Source organism: Ricinus communis, chromosome 4, assembly GCF_019578655.1.
Source record: "Ricinus communis isolate WT05 ecotype wild-type chromosome 4, ASM1957865v1, whole genome shotgun sequence".
NCBI lineage: Eukaryota > Viridiplantae > Streptophyta > Magnoliopsida > Malpighiales > Euphorbiaceae > Ricinus > Ricinus communis.
Genome location: NC_063259.1, coordinates 16,419,594 through 16,443,263, shown reverse-complemented (window position 1 = coordinate 16,443,263; position 23,670 = coordinate 16,419,594). Strand labels below are relative to the sequence as shown.

Genomic DNA, 23,670 nt, shown 5'->3' with positions numbered 1-23,670 from the left:
CACAACAATTCAAAAGACCATTCAATGGAAAGACATCATACTTCTAGAAGAATGGATACTCGAAGGAGCATCTCCATAGCAGATGGAGCCAAACACAGACCTCAGAAACATAACAAAAATACCAATTGAAAGAAAAAGTTTCCAGTTTTCAGATTGGAAAAAGTTTACATTCAACAAAATATGAACTTCCTCTAGATTTTTTTATGATACTTTTTCCACTTCAACTATAGATATAGGGAGGGTTTCAAACATACCCTCTGTCATCTATGCCCCTTACAAAGAACCTGTTCCAACACGAAGCTTGCCAAGATTTTCAACATCATATTTGCCAAGCCCAAACACCACAATACAAAATGTTGATTATCAAAGCAATGTCCCAAGACCTGTTTATAATGAAGCCAACCAAAGAAAGAAGATGACATGGAATCTATCTCTACCCCCTTTTCACCATCACCATCAGCAATAACCCAAAATTTAGAAGCATAAATCAATATGAATTCAAAAGAGTTTCAAATTAATAAAAAGCTTTTACATGAAGATTTCTACTCAAAGAAAAACCATTCAAAAAAACTCTGGCTTTAAAAAAAATTAAAATAAAAAGATAGTATCCAAGAAAGGTACTATGAATTTTGTTCACAAAACAAAGTCCAAATCACATTTTTGATTAGTTTCAAATTTATTGCAAAGAAAATGGAATTTGATACCCTTCCAAAAATAAGGTCATTGGTGTTGTTACCATTAGGAACAAAGCCCCAAAATGGAAGGTCGGAGAAAACCAAACCATCTAGTCTGAACATCCTCCTCTTAGGAAAATAACTATTCCTTATGAAGAAATAAAAATTGAAGTCACAAAAATTGAAGTCACAAATACAAGCTAGTAGGAGAGGATTTTGAAAAGAATGTCAAAAATATTGTTCAACAGAATAATTTTTCAAATACCTGTCTTAACACGATAGGAAAAGGAGCTGGTTAGAATAGAAAGCCAAATTCAAAGACCTGCTACAGTCTTGAGCTCTTTAGTCTCTAGTAGTGGTCATCTAGAGGAAAAGAGTCAAACAGAGAAACTTAAAAATCCTGTCTTTAAACCCTAGCAGATTTCAAAGCTTAGTCAAGACCGATTTCAAAAGCAAACTGAGTTTACTAGAGCAGTCAAAGAACAGCTTAGCAAGTTAGCCACTTTCGAGTCTTTAAAGAATGTAGTACCAGATACTCCTCAATCTAGTAGGAATATTAGTGCTATAGAGCAACCCCAAAGCAATGAATCTAGTAATTCAGGACTAGAAAGTGTTACTGAAGAAACCACCCAGATCAATAGATTGGGATGGCAAGCCCCTAGATTGACTCAGCATACTCCTAAGACTATTGCCCCAGACTTAAGCATAAAAAATAGGAATAATGTCCTTACCTAGTCTAGATTCAATGCCTCTTCCGTCTATGAATGGAATATAGATGAATGTCTAAGTATAACATTCTTGGTCTCTTACAACAAATGTCCATGGCGGCAAATGCCTACAAAACTCAAAGCGGTACCTTTGATAGAGCCATAGCTGAACTCCTTATAGCCGGTTTTTCAAGCTAGCTTAAAGGATGGTGGAATTACCATCTCACTCAAGCATAACAGCTACAGATCTTAGGTGCTATCCAAAGCACAATAGAAGGAACCCCTATCCTAGATGAATTAGGAAATCCAATTGAGGATGCTGTGTCAACCCTAACGCTTATGATTTCCCTCCACTTAATAGGAGATCCATCTCACCTCAAAGATTAGAATGCTGAACTTCTCAGTAATCTGACCTGTAAAAAACTAGCAATTTCTAAGCCTACAAAGACACTTCCTAACCAGAGTAATGCTTAGGGAAGGCTCAAACTAGCCATTCTGGAAAGAGAATTTCTTAGTTTGTTTACCTAAAATACTAGGTGAGAGAGTTAGAAATGTTATTAGAGAGATCATAGTGCCCAAATCCCTTATGATCTCTATACTTATGGTGAATTAGTTAGCCTTACTCAGAAGGAAGGACTAAAAATTTTCCATGATCTTAAGCTTCAAAGACAGCTCAAATGGGAAATGAAGAAAATTAAGCAAGAACTAGGTAGTTTTTGTAACCAGTTTGAGTATAATCCCATAGAGCCTTCCCATGCCTGTAAAGGAAAATGTAAGGAAGATTTTTTAGAATCTTATAAGAAAAAACGTTTTCCAAAAGCAGGAAGGTATTATAAAACAAAGAAAGTTTTTACAAAAAGCCATCTTCTTCAAAAAATATATTCAAAACAGAAGCCCAAAAAAGATTTTAGTAAAATTACTTGCTACAAGTGTGGCAAGAAAGGCCATACTTCAAAGTATTATAAGTTTTCTAAAAAACCACAGGAGTTTCAAATAGAAGAGATTTTAAACAAAATTTCAGCTCTTCTGTTTGAAATCTCTGAATCAGAGTTTTCTAATCCCTCTGATAACGACGAAGAATTCCAAATTGATGAAATTAAAACCTCATCTGAATACTCTGAATCAGAGTCTGACAAGATTCCAAAAACTATTAATATCCTCGCTAGGCAACAAGAAGCTCTTCTTGAAGCTGTCAAGCATTTTAATGACTCCCAAATTCAAAAACAAGTTTTGAAAGAAATTTTAAAAATCGAAACCCTTATCCCTTCATCTAGTAGGAACATTTATGATCTTACTACTATTTTGGAAAAAGAAAAAAGGCAAAAGTATCCCCTTCCTACTATCCAAGAACTCCAAAAAGAAATTAAAACTATTAGAACAGAACTCAAAGAATTAAAAGAAAAGCAACAAAATGATTGTGTTGTACTCCAAACCTTGATTTTAAAGCAAAACAGTGAATCAGATTCTGATGAAGAAAATGATTTTTAAAACCTTGAGGTTTCTGAAAACGTTCCAAAAAATTTCATTAATGTTCTAAAAGAAATTACCTTAAGAAAATATTTGATTCAGATAAAACTCATTTTTCCTTATGATTTTCAAATAGAAACTATAGCTTTGTTTGATACTGGAGTAGACCTCAACTGTATCAATTATAAGTTAGTTCCTAGAAGGTAGCATCAAGAGACAAATGAAAGACTCACCTCTACTAATAAATTCAAAGATTAAAATTGCCGGAAAAACTGAAATTGCAATTTTAAACAAAGACATTGCTTTAAAAAATATTTTCATTCTTACAAAGGATTTACATCAAACAGTTATTTTGGGGACTTCTTTCATTAATTTGATTACTCCCTTCAAAGTAACTACAGATTGTATCATTTTCAAAGCTAAGAATTCAAAAGTTGTTTTGTCCTTTTTTAGGAAAACCTAAGAAAGAAATCTCAATCTTATAAAAGCCCACTCAATTTATAATTTTGAAATAAATATTTTAATTAAAGGACAGCAAACCCAGCTATTCCATTTGAAACAAGATATGGGTTTAAAAAGAATTTAAAGCCATTGCAAAATGATTTTATTCAAAAAAAGATTTCTGATTTCTAAGAAAAAATTGATAGAGAAGTCTATTCAGATCTTCCAAATGCTTTCTGGAAAAGAAAACAACATATAGTAGATTTACCAAAGCCAAATCCCTACCAAAGCCAGGCCCATCTAAATGAACAAGGCCTTAGAAAACCATTGTAGGATAGAAATAGTGAAATAGAAAAAGGTACCCCTAGGTTAGTAATTAACTACAAACCTTTAAATAAAGCTCTTAAGTGGATTAGATATTATATTCCAAATAAAAAAGATCTTCTTCAAAAGCTTCATTCTGCTTTTGCTTTTTCAAAGTTTGCTATGAAGTCAGGATTTTGGCAAATCTAGATTCATCTTAGAGATCGTTACAAAACTGCATTTATAGTTTCATTTGGCCATTATGAATGGAATGTAATGCCATTTGGTTAAAAAAGGCTCATTTTGAATTTCAAAGAATTATGAATGACATTTTTAATCCCTATTCAAAAATATGCATTATGTACATTGATGATGTACTGATTTTTTCAAATTCTCTTGAACAGCATTTTAAACATTTAGAGACGTTTTTCTATATTGTTAAAAAAAATGGTTTAGTTGTTTCAAAATTCAAAATCTCTTTATTCCAAACAAAGATTAGATTTCTTGGGCATTACATCTCCAATGGAACTATTACTCCAATTGAAAAATCTCTAGCCTTTACTTCATAATTTTCTGATAAAATTTTAGAAAAAACTCAATTGCAAAGATTTCTTGACAATTTAAATTATGTTATGGACTTTTATCCAAATTTAAACTGTTTAGCAAAACCTCTCCATGATAGGTTGAAGAAAAATCTCATATATATATATATATATATATATATTAATATTGCAGAATGTGCAAGTTAATATTCAATTTACATAAATATTTTGTTCATACAAAACGACTTCCATCCAAAAAGTGGACACTAGACTAGTATATATATGAAAGAATATTTTAACATTATTTTTTCTATCATAGATGGAAAGGTATATAGTTTTTAACTTTATTTTCTCAATTCTTAGAATAGTATATCTTCCTGACATATATTTTTCAATTCTTAAATTATAATATTTTAATTATGATCTTTAACTATTTTATAAAAATAATTAATATTTAATAGCTTATTTAGTATCATTTGAAGGCCAAGTATTTTTTATACTTCTTCTCCTTTTCAAATTTTTTTATTCTTTTTTAAAACATTCTTAATCAGTTGACATTTAATAGCATATTTAGTATCATTTGAAGCCACAATATTTTATATTTCTCTTTATTTTTAAATGTTTTCTTGTTAATTTTTTTATTCTCATAGAAATCAATTATCTTATTTATTTATTAATTATTTTTCTCTTCTTAATAGTCATAAATTTATTCTTATTAGTTTTTTGTCTCTCATTTCATTCTATCTCACACATTTCTACCTTTTTGCTTAAAATTAAAAAAAAAAAAACTTTCATTAACGATTATTAAAAGTAATTACTAGTGATAATATTTTACTATTAATTTTAAAATTATTTATTTTAGTTGTAGTAATATAATTTTATTATTATTAATCTAATTGATTATTGAAAATAGAGGGACCTACTAGTGCAATTTGATAAATATAACAAGGCATAATTGGTACTTTAGATAAAAATAATGGTTGACTAACGAAAAAAAAATATGATGAAAGGGATAATAAATAATGTTATTGAATGAGAGGAATGTTATAATTAATTATTAAAAATAAAAGAACTTACTGATATAATATGAAAATACTCAATGTTAAAATAATTAACCCATTATTATATGGTCCCTAGGTCTAATTTGGCCAAAAGAAAGAATATATATATAAGAAATGGGTTGCATAATCTTATTTTTACAGTCTAAATTTCTCTAATTTTTATGGCCTAAAATCTAAAATTTTTTATTTCTACAGTTCTTTTTTAAAAGATTGAATTATGAAACCCTTTTAGTATTCTATTAGTATCCTTTTAATATTTTTTTAATAAAATTATGAAAGTATTATCTTCATTCTTCATTTCTATCCACCTTTTCATTGTTATAAAAATTTAAATAGCTGCTATAAACACAAAACTACTGTTTTTCTTAGCACCCTTAAATAACTTTTTTGATTTTATTTTAATTTTATCTTTATATATTTTAACTATATTTTAGTATATTTTAACATATTGGTATTTTTTTATTATATACATCTTCATTATCATCAAAACGAGTAGTTCTTATAAAAAGAACATATAATATATTTCATTTCATATATACCAAACCTAAAAATATGAAATAAAAAAATAATAAATCTATCTTAGTTGGCTGGTTTGATAATAATGGAAGTTAAATAATATTCTTTTGATATCTTTTATATATACTTTTAGCATTTCTTTTCTAACAAAGTTAAAAAGAATAAAAGAAACAATATAAATAGAAAACTTTAAGAAAAATCATTAAAAACATTTACAAAAAGTCATAAAAATAATATATTTTTATTTTTAAAGAATCGGGTTCGCAGAAACAAAAACAGAAAAGGGTTGAAATAAGCGCTGGAAGGCCAAGAACAAACTTCATATCTTTAAAGCAAGTGAAGAATAAAGATATTCTGATTTATCTTTATCTTTTACAAAAGTTAAAATTCTTCTTGAACCATATGAATATATCTTTGGGAGATGCCTTGTCATTAATAGAATAAATGCCTTATTGACGTTTGGTGTGTTACATTATTTTTCTTAGCATTTATGGAAAATGGAGACGAACTATAGCTGTTGGTGAGAAAAATAAAACTAACTAAACTAAACAAACCAAATTTATTTTACAAAAAAAATCATCGATCAAACTGGTCGGTGAATTTTGTTTTCTTTTTTCTTTCAAAAAAGATTGATTAAACTATTGGTTTTTAGCTTAAAAAGCCTCCATTAACCAAATGAATGAATTTTGTTTTTTATCTCGTATTTTTTGTAATTTTTTAATTGAAAAATTTAGTTAATGATTTCTGAAAATTGATTCTGAAACCATCCAATCGCAATTACTTGTTTTTTTTTATAAAAATAAACTCACCCAAAGAAGTTGTAAAATAGTGCAAGTTTACAAAATATCCAGAAAGGCTAAACCCCAATAGTTATATTTGGAACTAAAAAAGAGAATTACGTGAAAAAAGACATTAGTTTAACAAGGCTCTCTTATTTCTCCCTTCTTCATGCTCAGGAGAACTCAGCATCACAAACTTTATTTGTTTTCAAATCACAGTACTCTATGTTATTAAAATTTAAAAAAAGTATGAAAAAACATTATTTTTTAAATAAAATGAATAGACCCGTCAAAAACAGCTACTCAAATTAGTCATTATAAGAATATCAATTAAAAATTTAAAGGATGAAAGTGTCATTATATAATAATTCAAGGATTAACATGAAAATAAAATTAGGAAAATTTTCATTAAACTACTTTGTGGTTTAACGTATTTTCATTATAGGATCCGTGTTTTGCTTTTTTTTCACTTTAGTATCTTGTGAATAATGACCGTTAGTAAAAAACGCCCAAATTGCACAATATCATTAAGAGATTTTGACGTAGCACGCAATAACTGCTGTTTTTCCAACTACTACGTCAGCACTTATTAACAGCGTTGGTACAATTTGAGCATTATTTGCCAACGATCATATTCACAAGGTACCAAAGTGAACAAAAAAAAAAAGTAAATCACAGACCCCAAAGTGAAAATACATTAAACCCCATAGTAGTTTACTAAAGTTTTCCCATAAAATTAATAGACTCCAAATTCCAGGGTTAGACTGTAGCAAAATGTAAATATTAGGGACGAAAATATAATTATAACTTGCCCTAAAAGATGTAGTTCAAATGAGTTGAGACTTTGAGTGGAGTTGGGAATCATAAATTTATCTGCAGAAAAAGGTTATGGCTTGTTTATTAGCTAATAGAAAGTAAAAGAAATACTGCTGCGGCAATGTCATGGTATAAAAACAGTAGATTATTGAAGAAACTGGTGATTATGAAAAGATGGGAGCTGCACAGTCACAGACAAGTGAAGCAAAGGAGTCGGAATACACAGAGGAGAAAAGAGAGGTAGAAAATGAAAATGATGCACAAGTGGTAAAGCTTCCATATAATTATGAATCTATACTGAGAGAAGCAGATCCAACATCAGATGATACTTCTGCAACAGATAAGCAGCTGTATGATCAACTCTGCCATGGAGTTTTCTTGAACCAAAAGAAAAAGGCAATACATAAAAGTCCCATTGACAGTTCATCAATTCTATCATGGAACAGAGCAATTATCTCTCTTTCTCTCTAGGATCTCTTTTTTTTTTTTTTTTTTTTTCATTATAATTAATCTTACTTTTATTGCAGAAATATTGGGTTGAAAAGAAGTCCAACAGCAACTGCTTTTTATTGTTTGCTAAGGATCTCTTAATCACTTGGGCTGATGATGATCGTTTCTGGCATTGGTCTCGCCTATATGAGTCAAGGTAATGACAGTATTCTCAGCAAACTTGATTTGTGTTTCACATTTTCTTACCTATTATGTATGCTCATGACATGGAGAGAACATATGGCTAACCTAACTATATAGCTTTTCTTAGTATATACTATACTACTGTTGAATTAGTATGGCATCACCCACCCTGCCAGAGACTATCAGATCAATCCTTTAATAGAACATGCAACCATCACATGTTACTGATTTCAGATTTCTCATTCGACAGTAATGTCTTTGTGGATGTTGCTGAACTATTAAACGTTTGTTGGCTGGAAATACATGGAAGATTCGATACAGCAAAGCTCTCTCCAGGTATTCTATATGAAGCTGTATTTCTGATAATGCTGAAAGACCCTGCTTATGGATGGGAAGTGCCAGTTAACCTAAGACTCACCCTTCCGAATGGAACCAAGCAAGAACACAAAGAATACCTAGTAACAAAACCTAGAGCACAATGGATAGAAGTTCCAGCCGGTGAGTTTGTATCTTCACCAGATAATATTGGGCGGATAGAAATTTCTATGTATGACTACGAAGGTGGGAAATGGAAGAGAGGACTTGTGGTCAAAGGCGTCACTCTTCGACCAAAAAATCAGGTTTCAAATATTGATGCATGACTTGCAAATCATACAGGACCGGGACTTTATAATGATTAATATTCCTGCCACTAATTAGTTCAAGTTGAAGAAAGAGTGGAATCCAGATAAGGTTCAGACGTACTATTGACATGGTTTCTGTCAATTGGTAATATACTAAATGCTACTGCTAAATGCACCGATTTAACAAGTCATCACATGTTAATCAAAACGGAACTAATGCAAAGATTTATCATATCCTGATTGCTATTCCAAGCCAAAGGAAATGGAAAATAGATGCATCCACATCATTCTGTCTATTATAAATTTATAGGGTTGCAGAAACCAACAGTCTATTATAAGCTTATCTTCATCTCCTCATGTTCTTTATCATATTTTATCATATCCTGACTGCCAACCCAAACCAACAAGATTTTGTGGGTTAGATTAAACTTTATAAATTGTGGAGTGAAAAGTAGTTAATCATATCTACTATTTATCATTGATTTGCACATCCTCATTGATTACATAAGGGTATATAAAATAGTTAATCATGGGACCTAAACTGCACACAAGCATAGAGAATTCAAAGTTCACTACGTTGACCATGTGACCACATAATAGAAGACTTCAATCTGGTCAATACTTCGACACAGCTTCATTTAACAGAAGAAACAATTTATATTAAGACAATGGGCTGACTTCAGATGTAATAATGGATGTTCAACAAAAGAATATTTGGCCAATACATTAAAAATCGAATGTTAAAAACTTGCAAGAACAAAAACATAATCCAGCTCCATTTTGAAAAAAAAATACATATTATCCAGCTAGTAAAGATAACTCTCTTTGAGGAAACAATTAAACAAAAGACTTTGTATATGAAGAAATACCACTAAATAGGCAAAAGTTTCACAATGGCAAATAAGAAAGCTTGATAGTGCTTGCATATTGTTAGAAGTTGCATTTATCCCACATCGCTTGGTTACTTTGCTGTTAAAGTGTTTATAAGTGGATTGAGCACCCTCTTTCTTTAAGCTAGCTTTTGGGAATGAGTTCTAACCAAGTCCATTTATCACATATAATGTAGAAAAACACAAATGTGGAGACCTAAAGTTGATATTTCAAAAATGAAAGTGAAGGTTGTAGTAATAGATTAACCTAAAAGTGACAAGAAAAGAGGATTAACATTAAGTCCTTTATTTTAAACAATGTATAGCATAGATGCAGGCTGTCATTGACAAGGAGTTGCTGAATTTAAATGCGCAATATTGACAAACAATAAACCAAATATATACTAAGACATTGTTAGAGAAGATGATAACTACTGAAGGTACAATATGTAGCACCTGTTTGCTGCTGCAAAGGATTGAACAAGAATAGAATTATGGGCTTTCAAAAATCTGTGTGGTAATTTTCCGGCTTAAACCACAGTGAGAAATCAATTCCTTTGCTTTTCAGTTTCTCAGTTGCAGGTCCGATCCTCTCCAACAGCTGCACTTCAAACAGAATTAATATATTAACCGGTTAAGAAAACTAAGGAACATTGTGTGATGTAGAAAATTTTGAAATAGGAATCAAAATGAGAAGCAGAGCAAGTGCCATTTTACACTTAACTGTAGGAGGAAAAGAATTTTATCTAAAGTTTGATAATCAAAAGCTTTTTCTTTAAATATTTCTCACACAATTCCACATTACATCCATATGGAATACACAAAAGCAATTTCCAAGAATAATCCTTGTGATAATAGCCAGCAACAATAGTAAGGGAAAATGATGAAAATTAATGAAAGATCAACACTTATATGATTTAACTATTTCGAAATTTATTTTCTTGATTATCAATTATTTTGAGGCTTACAGTATTAAGATTTTATTTTATTACATATTGTATATTTATTTTAGCTTCTTTGCAACGTTAAAAGAGAACCATACCTTGCCTTCTTTTCGCCCAAATTTTGTTCCAGTTTCTTGAACTCTAACTGCTAAGTTCAATCATTTGGTATCAGACTAGTACCAAGAGCATGAAACCTAGACACTTTCTTGGGCTACACCATAGGGTCATTACCTCTCAGATCATAAAGTGCTATAAGGATAACAAGTACAAGATTTCTTTTTTATCAAGATGAGATGATTATGAAGTGCTGTAGCATGACTCCACTCAATACTGCTAAGTAGTGCTAACAAGAAATGCGACTCAATCAAAAAAAAGAACACTCATTTAAGAGGAAGCAACTCTCTCCTAAGTGATACTGCAATAGAAAATATCTGCAGATCAAAAGGCTTGTTTCTTTATGTATGTATCAAGAAAATTCAATTTCAAAAAGGAGGAAATTTGTATCTTAAACTCCATTTGACAACTAAATCCTACAGAAACAAAAGCTCTGCCGATTTCTTGTAAAGATTGAAGTAACACAGAAGTGAGGAAGGACTAGACAGTGGAGTATCTTTTTCTCACAAATCTTTACGCAATTGAGAACAAGAATAGTCACATTCCTGGTAACCTTCTGCCAACTACTTTCTGTTAACTTCCCCTACAATCTAGGCAGCATGATTTCCTTTCTCCAAATCCCAACAGCAATCTGTTCTAGCAATTTCCTTCACATTATATCAAGCCGGCATGAAATGAAAATAAGATTGGGAACCTGATTTGACCCTTGTCAACGGCTAAATGATTAATGGCTCAAGGCACAACATTATAATTATGCAAGGGACCACAAATGAGTAATAGCCTCTATCTAATTGGTACAATATGGACATAACAGTTGGCCATACAGTTACCGTTCTATCAATTGTGTTAATCTTAGCTAATTAGGTTATAAACATGAAGTTTGCATGCTGTTTGTCCGCAAACATTAGAGAACAGGGCATGGATGGAGAATAAAAAGATATCTATTTTTGTCAACAGAAAGAAGCAGCAAGTCTTAACCTTGCTATGCAGCACACCATTAGATACCAAAGCAGATCTATCGAATACACAAAATTTTCCACCATCCATGCGAGTTACTGTTCCACCAGCTTCTTCAACTATCTGCTTGAAACGAGGAAAGGAAAAGTATATTAATAAATAAGACGAAATTAATGATTAAAAATTCACTGAAACTTCCTTGTAGTGGAAAATTTTTCTATTGGAACATTATATTTTAACTTGTCAGTTGATGAACGTTGAAAATTGGATAGATAAAAGATGAGTAATGTCCATCCTATCAAGGGCGTCACCAGGTTCACCATGGAGTTATCAATGCAGACAAATTTGGAGCTTTAGGAGGAGTCAATTATTAACTTCAGCCTCGATGGGATGTATTTGAAAAACAAAAGAAGGTAGAGAAAGAAGAGGTTGGAGACAAAGAATAACCCTAAAACACAAGGGAAGGGAGAAAAGAAACAGAAATGTGTAGAAATATCAATATTAAATTTTAAATAGTAAGAATTCAAAGTTCTCATTGACAAAACAGATTCCTAGGGGTATTTTTTCTCATAATTTGTTGTTTTAGGATTTGATATTGAAGTAAAATTTTCATACCTGGCCATTGAACCAAAGAAGGGGGAGGATCAAACTTGGTGATAGATCAATTATTAGAAAGTTAATATTGAAACAAATGCAACACATTAAAGATTTCCCAAGTTCATAACCATATGCAAAAGTATATACATTTTATGAAAGAAAAAAAAAGAAGTGTGATTATTCTTTAGGAAAATGCTATATATATATATGTAAAATCATTTATACTTGATATTTCTATGGATAATCATACAGGAAAAGCTAAGTTTTGTTTAAAGAAGTTCTAGCATCTATAGGTAAAAGGAGCAAAAAAGGGAATGGAGAAGTGATAACAAAATGGTAACCATGACTAGAGAAAGAATTGGACAATCAAAACTGGGCGTGCAGAAAAGAAGTTGAAGGGGAATGGTCCATATGGAGGAGATCCTCATGTTTGACACTCCTTACTACTACACATCAATTTTATCCTGTAATTTGAATTTCTCTTCTTGTCTCACATATAAAACCTTCTCCCTTTATCTTAGAAAAAAATTTAAGAATATAAAAAAAGAATTTTAAGTGACATGCTGAGAGGTGACGTTTTCTTATCTCCCTTAATATAAGAACAAGACAAGACTATTTCATTCCTCTCATTAGACAAAATGTAACCATACATTAAGAAAATGGCATTAGATCACATAAACAACTTTACCAGAACGCCAGCAGCCATATCCCATGGTTTTAGACGGTATTCCCAGTATGCTTCTACAATCCCAAGAGCTACATGGCACATGTCAACTGCAGCAGCACCAAGCCTTCTCACACCCTGCTCAATACAATTTGAGCAAGAGAGAAGGTGAGAAAATCAAAAGATATTATGTTTAATTACTAGGTTAAAATAATATCTAATCAGATGAGAAAATTTGATAAGAATAAAGCAAATATTACCCTGCTGACATCAGTATATTCCTTGAATAATTCAATGTTAGTAGCCCATGCATCATCATGTTCATATCCAAACCCAGTTACGAGAAGAGATTGCTCCACCTACAAAGGAATAAGTTGATCCAATACAAAGTAAGGTGTAATTTTCAAAAATACCAAGCATGCTTATAATCAAAATTTGTTACTCTTGTAGTCAGAGCATTATTCATCTCCTCTAATCACCTTCTTTTATTTGATTGGTCAAGAAGATTGCACAAAAGCATGTGTGCAGGGAGTGGAGGAAGGTGAACAAAATTACGGAACAGAGAATTTTCTATAAAACATGAAACATAAATAAAAATCTACTACAGCAATACATCAATTGAAATCAACATTTTCCCTTTATACTGTTATTTACTTATCTATTTTACTTTTACTTGTGAGCATTTCTATGAAAGAGTTGAGAAGTAGTACATCATAAACCAAAAAATAGTGGGTCAATTGACTTGCACTGGAAAATTAACATGTAAGAAAGCTCAGGGATCTTCCCTTAAAGTATGATACCTCACCTTATCAGTTTGACTCACATGGATTCTTTGGCCATTACAAAATGCTCCCCCACCTAATACAATGAGAAGCAGTTCCACCATAGATTAAACAGCACCACAAAGAAAATGAAGAAAGAAGTAATAACAGATTACACAAAACTTCTTACCAGCAGTTGCAGAAAATATACGTGTATTCCAAGCCATAGGACCACCAACAAACTCTACCTAAAAACAATACTTACATTGTTAATTTTCCCTTTTCCCTTGTCGTTTAATGATAAGATTTTGTTTCTTCAAGTGTGAGTTCATCTTCTTAATCAATGCTAAAATATAAATCAAATAAACTTTCACCCCTAATCATTCGAAGGACTAAAACAATATTAACGTGTCCCTTTTTTGCAGAAGACTCCTTATGACTTCCAATTTTTATAGTGAAGGATTACTTGCATGACCTTAAATGTCAAACATGGACCGAGTTCAAACAAGCCAAAACCAGTCTTCATAGTTAACATAGAAAATCTTCTATTATGGGGTCCAAAAGAATACCATTGTTGAAGGATTCTGCAGCTTTTGATAAATTCTCGATGCCTTTTCAACTAAGGCAACCGCAAATTATAAATATTGCCAATTCAATTGCAGTAAGAAGTGGAAATCTAATGGCTAATAACGCTAGTTAGAAGCACAGGTGTAATACCCGTGATTTGAAATTTTAATTACTTTAATTTTTTTCTGGAGTAATTTGGTAAATTTTGAAATTAGATCTGTCCTTTTAAAAGTTACGATATGACATGCATTTGTTATTTTTGATATTCTATACTATTAAATAGTTATTTTATATTTACGATAACTTGATCCCAGATCTCTCAAATGTATCTTCTTGGGTACTCTATTGTACAAAAAGGCTATAGATGTTATTGTCCTAGTCTTAATAAATATCTTGTGTCAGCTGATATTACCTTTCTAGAACAAACACTATTTGCCTCATCTTTAGGTTCTGTCCATCAGGGGAAGGATGATGATTTACTAATTTATACTGTTACTAATCTTCCTCCCTCTGCTCCAGTTAAGCCTCCTATAAAGAAGTTTATTCTCGTCGTCAACAACCTCCTGATCCTGCTCTGGATCCTGTTCATGTTCCTGTTCTAAGTCCTCCTGCTCCATGTACTGCGCCAGTTCCTTCTTCATCAGATCCGACTTCCAGTTCTAATGATGATCTTCCTATTGCCCTACATAAAGGTAAATGTTAATGCACTTATCCAATATCCTATTTTGTGTCATATAATCATTTGTCACCATCCTCTTGTTCTTTTATTGCTTCTCTTGATTCTATTTCTATTCCTAAAACTGTTCATGAAGTTCTATCTCACCCTGGATGGCGTAATGCTATGATTGGAGAGATGAATGCTTTAGATGAAAATGGTACTTAGACCTTGGTAAATTTGCCTGCAGGTAAAAAGGCTATTGGATGTAAATGGGTATTTGCAGTTAAAGTTAATCTAGATGGGACTATTGCTAGGTTAAAGGCTCGACTTGTTGCTAAAGGATATGCTCAAATATATGGAGTTGATTATTCTGACACTTTTTCTCATGTTGCTAAACTTACTTCTGTCAGGTTATTCATTTCTCTAGCAGCCACACATAATTGGCCTCTTCATCAGTTAGACATTAAAAATGCATTTTTTCATAGTGACCTTCAGGAGGAAGTTTATATGGAGCAACCACCTAGCTTTGTTGCACAGGGGGAGAATGAGAAAGTTTGTCGTCTTTATAAATCCTTGTATGGATTGAAACAAAGTCCCCAAGCCTGGTTTGGAAAGTTTAGTCAAGCTATTGAACAGTTTGGCATGAAGAAAAGCAAGTCGAATCATTCTGTTTTCTATAAGCAATCTGCAGCTGGTATCATTTATTGGTTGTTTATGTTGATGACATTGTTATTACTGGAAGTGATACCAGTGGGATTTCATCACTCAAATCTTTTCTTCATGGTCAATTTCATACAAAGAATTTAGGAGCTCTAAAGTATTTTTTAGGTGTTGAAGTAACGAGTAAAAAAGGGATTTTCTTATCTCAAAGGAAGTATGTACTTAACTTATTATTTGAGACAGAAATTGGAGGTTAAGCCATGTAGTACTTCAATGGTTCCTAATTTGCAGCTTACAAAAGATGGTGAATTGTTTGAAGATCCTGAGAGATACAGAAGATTAGTTGGGAAGTTAAACTATCTTACTGTGACTTGTCCTGATATTGCCTATTCTGTCAGCGTAGTAAGTCAGTAAATGTCTTTTCCAACTATCAATAATTGGAAAGTTGTAGAGCAAATTTTGTATTACTTGAAAGGAGTACCTAGGCGAGGAATCCTGTATATCAACCATGGTCATGCTAAGATTGACTGTTTTTCAGATGCTAACTAGGCAGGGTGCAAAGAAGATCGAAGATCTACTTCAGGCTATTGTGTGTTTGTTGGAGGAAATTTGATTTCATGGAAAAGCAAGAAACAAAATGTTATCTCGCATTCGAGTGCAGAATCAGAGTATAGAGCCATGGCCAAGTCTGTGAATGAGATAATGTGGATATATCAGCTCCTAACTAAAGTGGGTCTTAAGATCTCAGTACCAGCTAAGTTATGGTGTGACAACCAAGCTGCACTTCAGATTGCATCTAATCCGGTCTTTCATGAACGAACTAAGCATATTGAGATTGATTGTCATTTAGTTCGTGAAAAGATTCAGCAGGGATTGATTTCTACAAGATACATGAAAACAGGAGAACAATTGGGAGATATTTTTATAAAGGCCCCCTGGTTAGGGTTGATTATCTCTGTAACAAGCTGGGCATGATCAATATCTATGCTCTAGCTTGAGGTGGAGTGTTACACCTATTTCATATTAATTAGGAGTGTACTATACATAATAGGAGAATAATTAGGGATTCACTTAGGAGTTAGTATTTGATTTGAATTCCTATATTAGAGATATAACTTGTATATATAGGTGAAACAATCATTGATGAATACATAGAGAGAGAATTACTTTTCACATTGAATATCTAAGTTTAAGTTCACAAACCACATATGAAAAACTTTTCCAGTTAAACAGACATACAACAATAGAACATCTTATCATGCAAATCTCATGACTTTAAGTAGCGTATAGCTGCTTCTTATGAAATTATAATATCAGACTTGAAGATCCTGTTGTTTGTAAATTTTACTTTATTTTGATTTCTTCCTTTCTGGTTCTTGCTGCTAAATGACCCTTGCTTTCTCTGTTCTCATGAATTCTTTCTACTACTAAGCCTAGATCTTCACTTATAAATTCTTGTAACAATTCCAATGAACTGGATATAGGAAAGTTTAGCCACTCAATTTTGGATTGTTAAATTTGTATAGAATCATGCTGACATCATGTAACTGTATGATAAAAAAGAAAAAAAAATGTTGAAGGTATGTGAACAGTACCACTGCAGCTGCAGCAGGATTTCCTCGAAACAGAACTCCCACAGAAACAGCAAAGCTAGGATAACCATGAGCAAAATTTGTTGTTCCATCTGCATAGTAGCAATCCAATGATATATGTGCATTTAAATAGGCAAAGAAGAATTCATAACCCCAACACATGTTTACATACAGAGAAGAGAAACTCTTCCACTTAGATGCATACATAGATATAGGCATATGAATAGGTACAAGGTAGCATCTAATCTACATGTCATGTTATATTGTTGTATTTTAACATATGGATGACAGTAGGGGAAGCCAATAAGCATGTAGATTTCCATGTCACCCTCTAACTTCCTTATTTTTCTCAATAAAATTTATTCTTATCAAAAAGTTAAAAAATAAATAAATAAATAAAAAAAGGAAGCACCTAAGAGTTACCAATTTGACTTCCTTATCTATTATCCTTAAAGAAGACAAGAAGAGGTTAAAGAATGTAACCACATAATCATAGCAGAGTTGATGAAATGGAGGTCTACAGTTATTAAAGATGCAAGGCGCATAAAGGCGCAAAGGGGTACTAGAGCCTAGGCATAAGGCGCGGGCGTGTGGCTGACACACACAAAGCGCAAAAGAAAGAATATTAAGAAATTAAAAATAAAGGATTAGTACCCAAAACACATAGTGATGACAAAAGATACACATAAAACTTAACAATAAAAATTTCTAAATCCAAAACATATAAGGTTCCTAATCATGGTAATACTGGAGGAAAATTTCTGAAAACACTTATCAAAGCGCAATTAATCCTCATTGATATCAATATTATCTTTATCATCATCATCAAATTCAAGTTGATCGCGTTCAATTTCCTCGTCTTCTTCATATTCTCCATCATCTCTACAAAATTAGTTTCTTCCTCATATCTAAGTACCAAAGGAAGATTAGCTCTCGTGTGAGCAGAAACCTCTGTCTTTTCCATTTGCTTAGGCCTAACACTTGAAAAAGTAAGAGGATATGACATTTTTGCCTCTAGTATGATATTTCTCCTCTTCAACTTGACTAGCTATAGCAACTGCATCCAATGTAAGATTATCTTCATTATCAAATTCTCTTCTATCGTACACATTAACCATTCATTAATATCATCTATATCGTCCAAAGACATGGGACCAACAGAGTCTCGCATGTCATATCGACGCTTCAATGTCCCACTGTATTTCACAAATACCAATCATATAAGAGATCGGTTCTTTTTCTTGAGCAATTGGAGATGGGTTTCTTTTACTTGACCCTTGAGGAGTTAGAACTTGGAAGAGATCGACTTGTCTTGTGTAGTTTGTAGATATAGGATTCTTTGTTTTGAACGACTGTCCTACGTCTTTTTTTATCTTCTTGTCTTTTTTCTTTTCTTTTAATCTTTTTTTTTAATTGAAGTGATTTGTTGTGGTAGAGCCTATTATTAAGCTCTTTGTAAACCTAAAACAAAAGTTCCATTACTTCATTTTAAAAAGGTTAAAAATTAACATGTATATTAAAATTATTACAAAGGCACACCTTGACAGCACCTGGACTAGAAGTCAAGGCGCACCAAGGCACGCACCTCTTTAACATCGCCTGCCTTTGGCTATTTAGTGCTCAAGGACATGCGCCTTGCACATCAAGCGTGCCTTTAATAACTGTGGAAGGTGCCACCTATTTATTGCATGATTGCAAAATACTAATAATTGATATAGTTAAAGGTAAATCCTAGGCAACAGGCACATAGAGCCCTAGCCCAAGCACCTATACAAGAGGTTAGGCGAGAACGTCAAGCAGGTGCACCTATGCTTCTAGAATCTACACACAAGGGGCTATAGAAGGCATGCCTTGTGAACCTCCACTATTTCCAAGGTCTCTCACCAATAAAGTCAACTTAGAGTTACAACATCAACCATATATGGGCTAAATTACCTTCACCGTCCATGATCTTTGGGACTAGTATCACTAAAATCCCTAATTTTTAACTTATAACACTAAATTATCTGAGTTTTGATTTTGGTATCACAAAATTCTCTCATCCCATTTTCCGGCAAGGAGACAGCCAGAAAGCTGATGTGGCATGCCACGTGTAAGAGAATTTAATTATAAATTTATTAATTATATTCTATGTCATTAATTGGACTAAAAATAAACAAATTAACAATACATAGAGTAAAATGTAATTCTCTTCTCATTTTCTCATTTAAACTTTTTTTTTATGTAATGTAATAATGTTTCTCATTCAACTTTAAAACAAAAAATATTCTTTCTTTCATTTTCTCACTAGCCAAACATAACAAGAAAGAAAAATTATTCCTTCATTTTCTCACTATTTTCGTTCCTGGTGGAGGTACGTTTGGAGGAGTTTCTTGAAAGAAGAAGAGGAGGAAATAAGTTGTTATTGTTAAAGAAGATGATGATTTGTAGGTAATTGTTGTTGTTCTTGTGGCCAAGTGGGTCTATTTCTTTCTTTTCTTTTCTTTCTCTATTTGTTATATGGTGGTGGCATTGTTAAGGTTATTAAGAGAAAGAGAAAGAGAAAGATGAAGAATGGAATTTCATTCCTTTGCCATAGGAAGCTGAGTTATTTTCTCACAAAGAGAAGAGAGAGATAAACTAGTGAAAAAATTAGAGATGGCAATTTACTCCGTACCTATGAGTATACCTGTAAACCGACCCAAACAGGGCAGGGAATACCCGCCCTACTACTAGTGACGGGGTGGGGACGGGTTTAAGTCACCCCGCCCTGAACTATACCCAATCTATTTTTATATATTTTTTATATTTTTATTTATAAAGTATAAGTAAATAAATATAACTTTTTAAAAAATCTAATAAATATTGTTTAAATCTAGACTTTATTCCTTCACTTATACTTAATAATAGGTAAAATATTAAATAATTATATTTAGAAATTAATAAAAATATATTTTTAGCATAAAAAAATATAAAAAGTACATAGTTGGTATTACCAGAACCCGACCCCAACCCGCTTTAAAAAAACTTTTCCTACCCCGTACCCGCCCCAGTCCTTGATAGGGCGGGGATGGGGGAGGTCATACCCACCCTATTGCCATTCCTACAAAAAATGACGGAAAGGATTTTTTTTCCCTTATTGTTTTTGGCTAGTGATAAAAATGAAAGAAGAAAATATTTTTTGTTTTAAGGTTTGAGAGAAAATGAGAAGAAAATTATATTTTACTCCACGTACTTTTTTAACTTGTTTATTTTCAATCCAATTAATGACATGAAATATAATTAATAATTTTACAAATTTTTTTTTACACGTGGCATGCCACATCAACTTTCCCACTATCTCTTCACCAAAAAATAGTATAAGGGACTTTAGTAATACTAAAATCAAAATCAGATGGTTTAGTGTTACAAATTAAAAATTAGGGACTTTGGTGATATTAGCCCCAAAATTCAGGGATGGTGAGGGTACTTTAGCCCCATATATGGTACATAACCATATTTCTTAAATAAAACTAAAAGAAAAGTTCATAAAGGAAAAGCAAAAGGAACATGAAAATTAATGAACAAAGGCTTGGAAGAGACAAACCTAGAGGATCAATGCACCAAAGATAGTCTGATAATGTATCTCCTATGATTCCTCCCTCCTCCCCAAGAATAAGGTGATTTCCAAAATTCTTTCTAACAACTTCCAAAATAGCAGCCTCACTCATTTTGTCTGTGCTGCAAATAAATTTTCAATAATGAATTGAATCTTGTATAGATTTAGTTCCAGAATCTGATTAATAAAGAATGCTAAAGAAAATGGGTCACTATGCAACTTAAAAAATCTCAAAGTTAATTTCCTTTGTGATCATACAGCAATGAGCCTCAAATGTCAAAACACATTTAAAAATACAACCCAATAATTGCTATATGCATCCTTTAACAACATAATTTACAATTAGTCAAAAAGTATAGTTGATAAACTAAAGAAAGGAAAGCTGCAAAAAGAATAGGCTGTTTCAGGGTCAAAAATTTTCTGGAGTGATTTGACTTGATGTTTCAGTCATTCAGAAAAATTTATTCCAAATAAAGCACATGCATGCTCATGTTGGCGTGTATGGAATATAGGAGTGAAAGCATATGTGTGTTAGTGACAGAAGGAGGAAGAAGAGAGAGGAAGAGACTAGTGGAGACCATCTTCTAGCCTTTATAAAGATACATGACTCAGAGAAGCAAACTTCCAGCATGACCATAACTTTTATGCATTCAATAACTTGTTAGCAAAGAAAGCATATCAATTTTACTGTTTCATAATTGAGAATGCTATGTAGGGTAAGGGGAAAGAACCTAGTACAAGATTTCAGGTTAAGCCATATGACTTTAGTAATGCTAGGAAAGAAAAAGATCGTTTGATGAGATGCAGTGCCAGTATGTAAATGTGATCACTTATTAGTGCTTAGGCTCCACTTTGCAATAGGAGATGTTAAATAGAATATCACAAAATCAAAGCAATATTGTAGAACTGGAGAAGATTGACTTCCATTCTATGCTTAATAGATTTGGTGTTTCAAAATTTTGTCCTACATAGGATAGCTGGTCATAACTAGTTTAAAACTAAGAACTAATTGAGGTGAGTGTCTTCAGACACTTAAAGTAGATAGAAAGCTATACAGGATTTTGGAGTGCCTTTGTATATACTTAACTGATTTGGCATTGTGGTAAAAACTTATTGTCACAAAAACAATCTCTCAAGTTTTGAAAATTCATTTAAAAAAAGAATACTTCTAAGGTGCTTTTGCTATGAGAAATTTTTTTTTTTTTAAGTGTTCAAGGAAAGGGGCAATATGTTAAAACTAATCATAAACAAAATTTTAGAAGGGTAGCATAAATTTCCATAAATAGGAGAACCCCTTTCTTGCAATTCTTGATCATTTGACGAAACGACCTAAAAGGATTTGAATATATGAAGGTAACATTTTTAAAACTCTTTGTGAAGAGGATTTGCAGTTGGCTCAAATTTTCTGTCATTGTGCTAATAAATTGCCACAATCAGCGCTTACAATGTACCTCCCTAAAAGTATTAGCCAAAACAGATGAATGCTTTTAATTTTAAAATTTTATATCAGAAAATGGGCAGACAAAATCATTTCCAAGAATTCAATAAGGAATTGATATTCTTTGCAATATAAGCCTCATTTTGTTCAAATCTAGCCCTTTGCATATTTGAATTATTCTATTTGCAATAGAATCATGATATATTGCAAGGAGACATTGCTTTTGCTAATTCGAATTGAAGGGTGATATAAAATCGGTCTATTTAATCAAACTTGATTACTCTAATTACAGCTTGTATTGAAAATAATTGCAGGCAAACGAGTTTTATTATAACATAGTAACCTTAGCCATCTTCTATCTTATGAAAGTAATAAACTTTGCTCTCTGGGATTACAACGTTCTGTTTAACTGCAATGTACTAGTGAGATTAAAATACTTTGATAAGTCCTTACTCAGTCACCAAGTCAGTAAGTCCTTTGTATGAGATATTACGAGGCTTATTGACTGCATCCATCACCACCTAAATCAATGAAAAGAGCAAACAAAACAAAAACAAAATTTAGAAAAAACTGAAAACAAAAAAAAGATTAGAATTGTAGTTCAAAGCAAAAATAAATTTAAAAAAAAAATAAAACACAAAGAACAACATAAAATTTTTAGAACGAGGAAACTAAACAAACCTCAGCACCAGTCTTAGCAGCAGTCTCAACAACTTGAATAAGCTGGCTAAGAGGTACGGGTCCAGTTGATTGAGCACCCACTCGCGCATACTGTCTTTGATTACTAGGAGTCTCAGATAATACAGCATTAGGACAAAGATTTCTTCTGATTGACTTAGTGTTGAAGTTAATTGAGGCATACCCACAACGGGAATTTGCATTGAATCTTTGTGGAAGACATTGGTTTGGGTAACTAGGAGGTGAAAGTGATGTGGGTAAACGAGAAAAATTGAGAGAGATGTTTGTTGAGAAGAGTAGAGATGTGCCCATGTTTCAAATACTCGAGTTTGGAATTGGAATGAGTTGGTGCCACAGGCTCTGTAGGAGGGGATGAAAGGCACAAGAAGTATTGTCAGGATGTGGCTAAAGAATCCAAAATTCTAGTCTCTTGGTCTACAATTTTGTGCTGGCTGCTTATAATATAGGGTTAATTATATTACACTGCAATTATTATTGTACAGTGCCGGTTATTAATTAAATTATAACTGTGTATCGTCTTGTAGCAATCCAAGACCGAGTTATAGAATCCATAAATATATGAAATAAACTTTTCAACATATATTAAAAATCTAACTTATATATATAATTTTTCTAAAAAATATGAAAATTTATTAAACCAATTCTCAAAATAAAATAAAATAATAATAACCTAATTATCTATTATTTTCTTTTACTAAACTTAATAGTTAATAGTATTATGAATAATAAAATTAAACTTAATACAGATTAACTATTAATTTTACTTATATCTCATTTTTATTTTTATTTTCCATAACACACATGTCACTCATTTCTTTTCCTACAATATACAACTCGTTTCTTTTCCTACAATATACAACATCGTTGTTGTTCGTAACAGCTTTTTTTTTCGGGTTAGTTTTCTTTATAGTTACAATATTTTTTGTCCTCTGATAGTCGTGAAAATAATTTGATTATTGATTTCAGAAGTGAATGTAACCATGTGATTTGGTTCTTTTTTTTGTTGATGAT

At 32.0% G+C, this 23,670-nt stretch overlaps 2 protein-coding genes across 2 annotated transcripts; one reads left to right on the top strand and one right to left on the bottom strand.

Moving 5' to 3' along the window:
- The first annotated feature begins 7,285 nt into the window (after window positions 1-7,285).
- On the top strand, window positions 7,286-8,905 carry LOC8259823 (protein PHLOEM PROTEIN 2-LIKE A1). Its single transcript, XM_015722367.3, has 3 exons — window positions 7,286-7,702; window positions 7,834-7,952; window positions 8,190-8,905. Exons 1-3 carry the CDS (start codon window positions 7,481-7,483, stop codon window positions 8,578-8,580), a joined length of 732 nt encoding a protein of 243 aa, XP_015577853.2. The 5' UTR covers window positions 7,286-7,480; the 3' UTR covers window positions 8,581-8,905.
- Window positions 8,906-9,706: 801 nt separating this feature from the next.
- Window positions 9,707-23,081, bottom strand: LOC8259824 (phosphatase IMPL1, chloroplastic). The gene is made up of 10 exons (XM_002524079.3): window positions 22,642-23,081; window positions 22,414-22,481; window positions 20,511-20,644; window positions 16,949-17,037; window positions 13,659-13,716; window positions 13,513-13,565; window positions 12,968-13,066; window positions 12,732-12,845; window positions 11,468-11,569; window positions 9,707-10,032 (listed from the first exon to the last, which is right to left on the bottom strand). Exons 1-10 carry the CDS (start codon window positions 22,948-22,950, stop codon window positions 9,934-9,936), a joined length of 1,125 nt encoding a protein of 374 aa, XP_002524125.2. The 5' UTR covers window positions 22,951-23,081; the 3' UTR covers window positions 9,707-9,933.
- Window positions 23,082-23,670: the final 589 nt, after the last annotated feature.

Excerpts from the sequence above, each read along its gene's own strand:
- LOC8259823 (XM_015722367.3), top strand. The coding sequence starts at position 7,481 with ATGGGAGCTGCACAGTCACAGACAAGTGAAGCAAAGGAGTCGGAATAC. Across the intron at positions 7,703-7,833 it reads TCTTGAACCAAAAGAAAAAG|AAATATTGGGTTGAAAAGAA; the intron begins GCAATACATAAA and ends CTTTTATTGCAG. Across the intron at positions 7,953-8,189 it reads TCTCGCCTATATGAGTCAAG|TAATGTCTTTGTGGATGTTG; the intron begins GTAATGACAGTA and ends CTCATTCGACAG.
- LOC8259824 (XM_002524079.3), bottom strand. The coding sequence starts at position 22,950 with ATGGGCACATCTCTACTCTTCTCAACAAACATCTCTCTCAATTTTTCT. Across the intron at positions 17,038-20,510 it reads TTGGTGCATTGATCCTCTAG|ATGGAACAACAAATTTTGCT; the intron begins GTTTGTCTCTTC and ends GCTACTATGCAG. Across the intron at positions 10,033-11,467 it reads ATGGTGTGCTGCATAGCAAG|CTGTTGGAGAGGATCGGACC; the intron begins GTTAAGACTTGC and ends TTTGAAGTGCAG.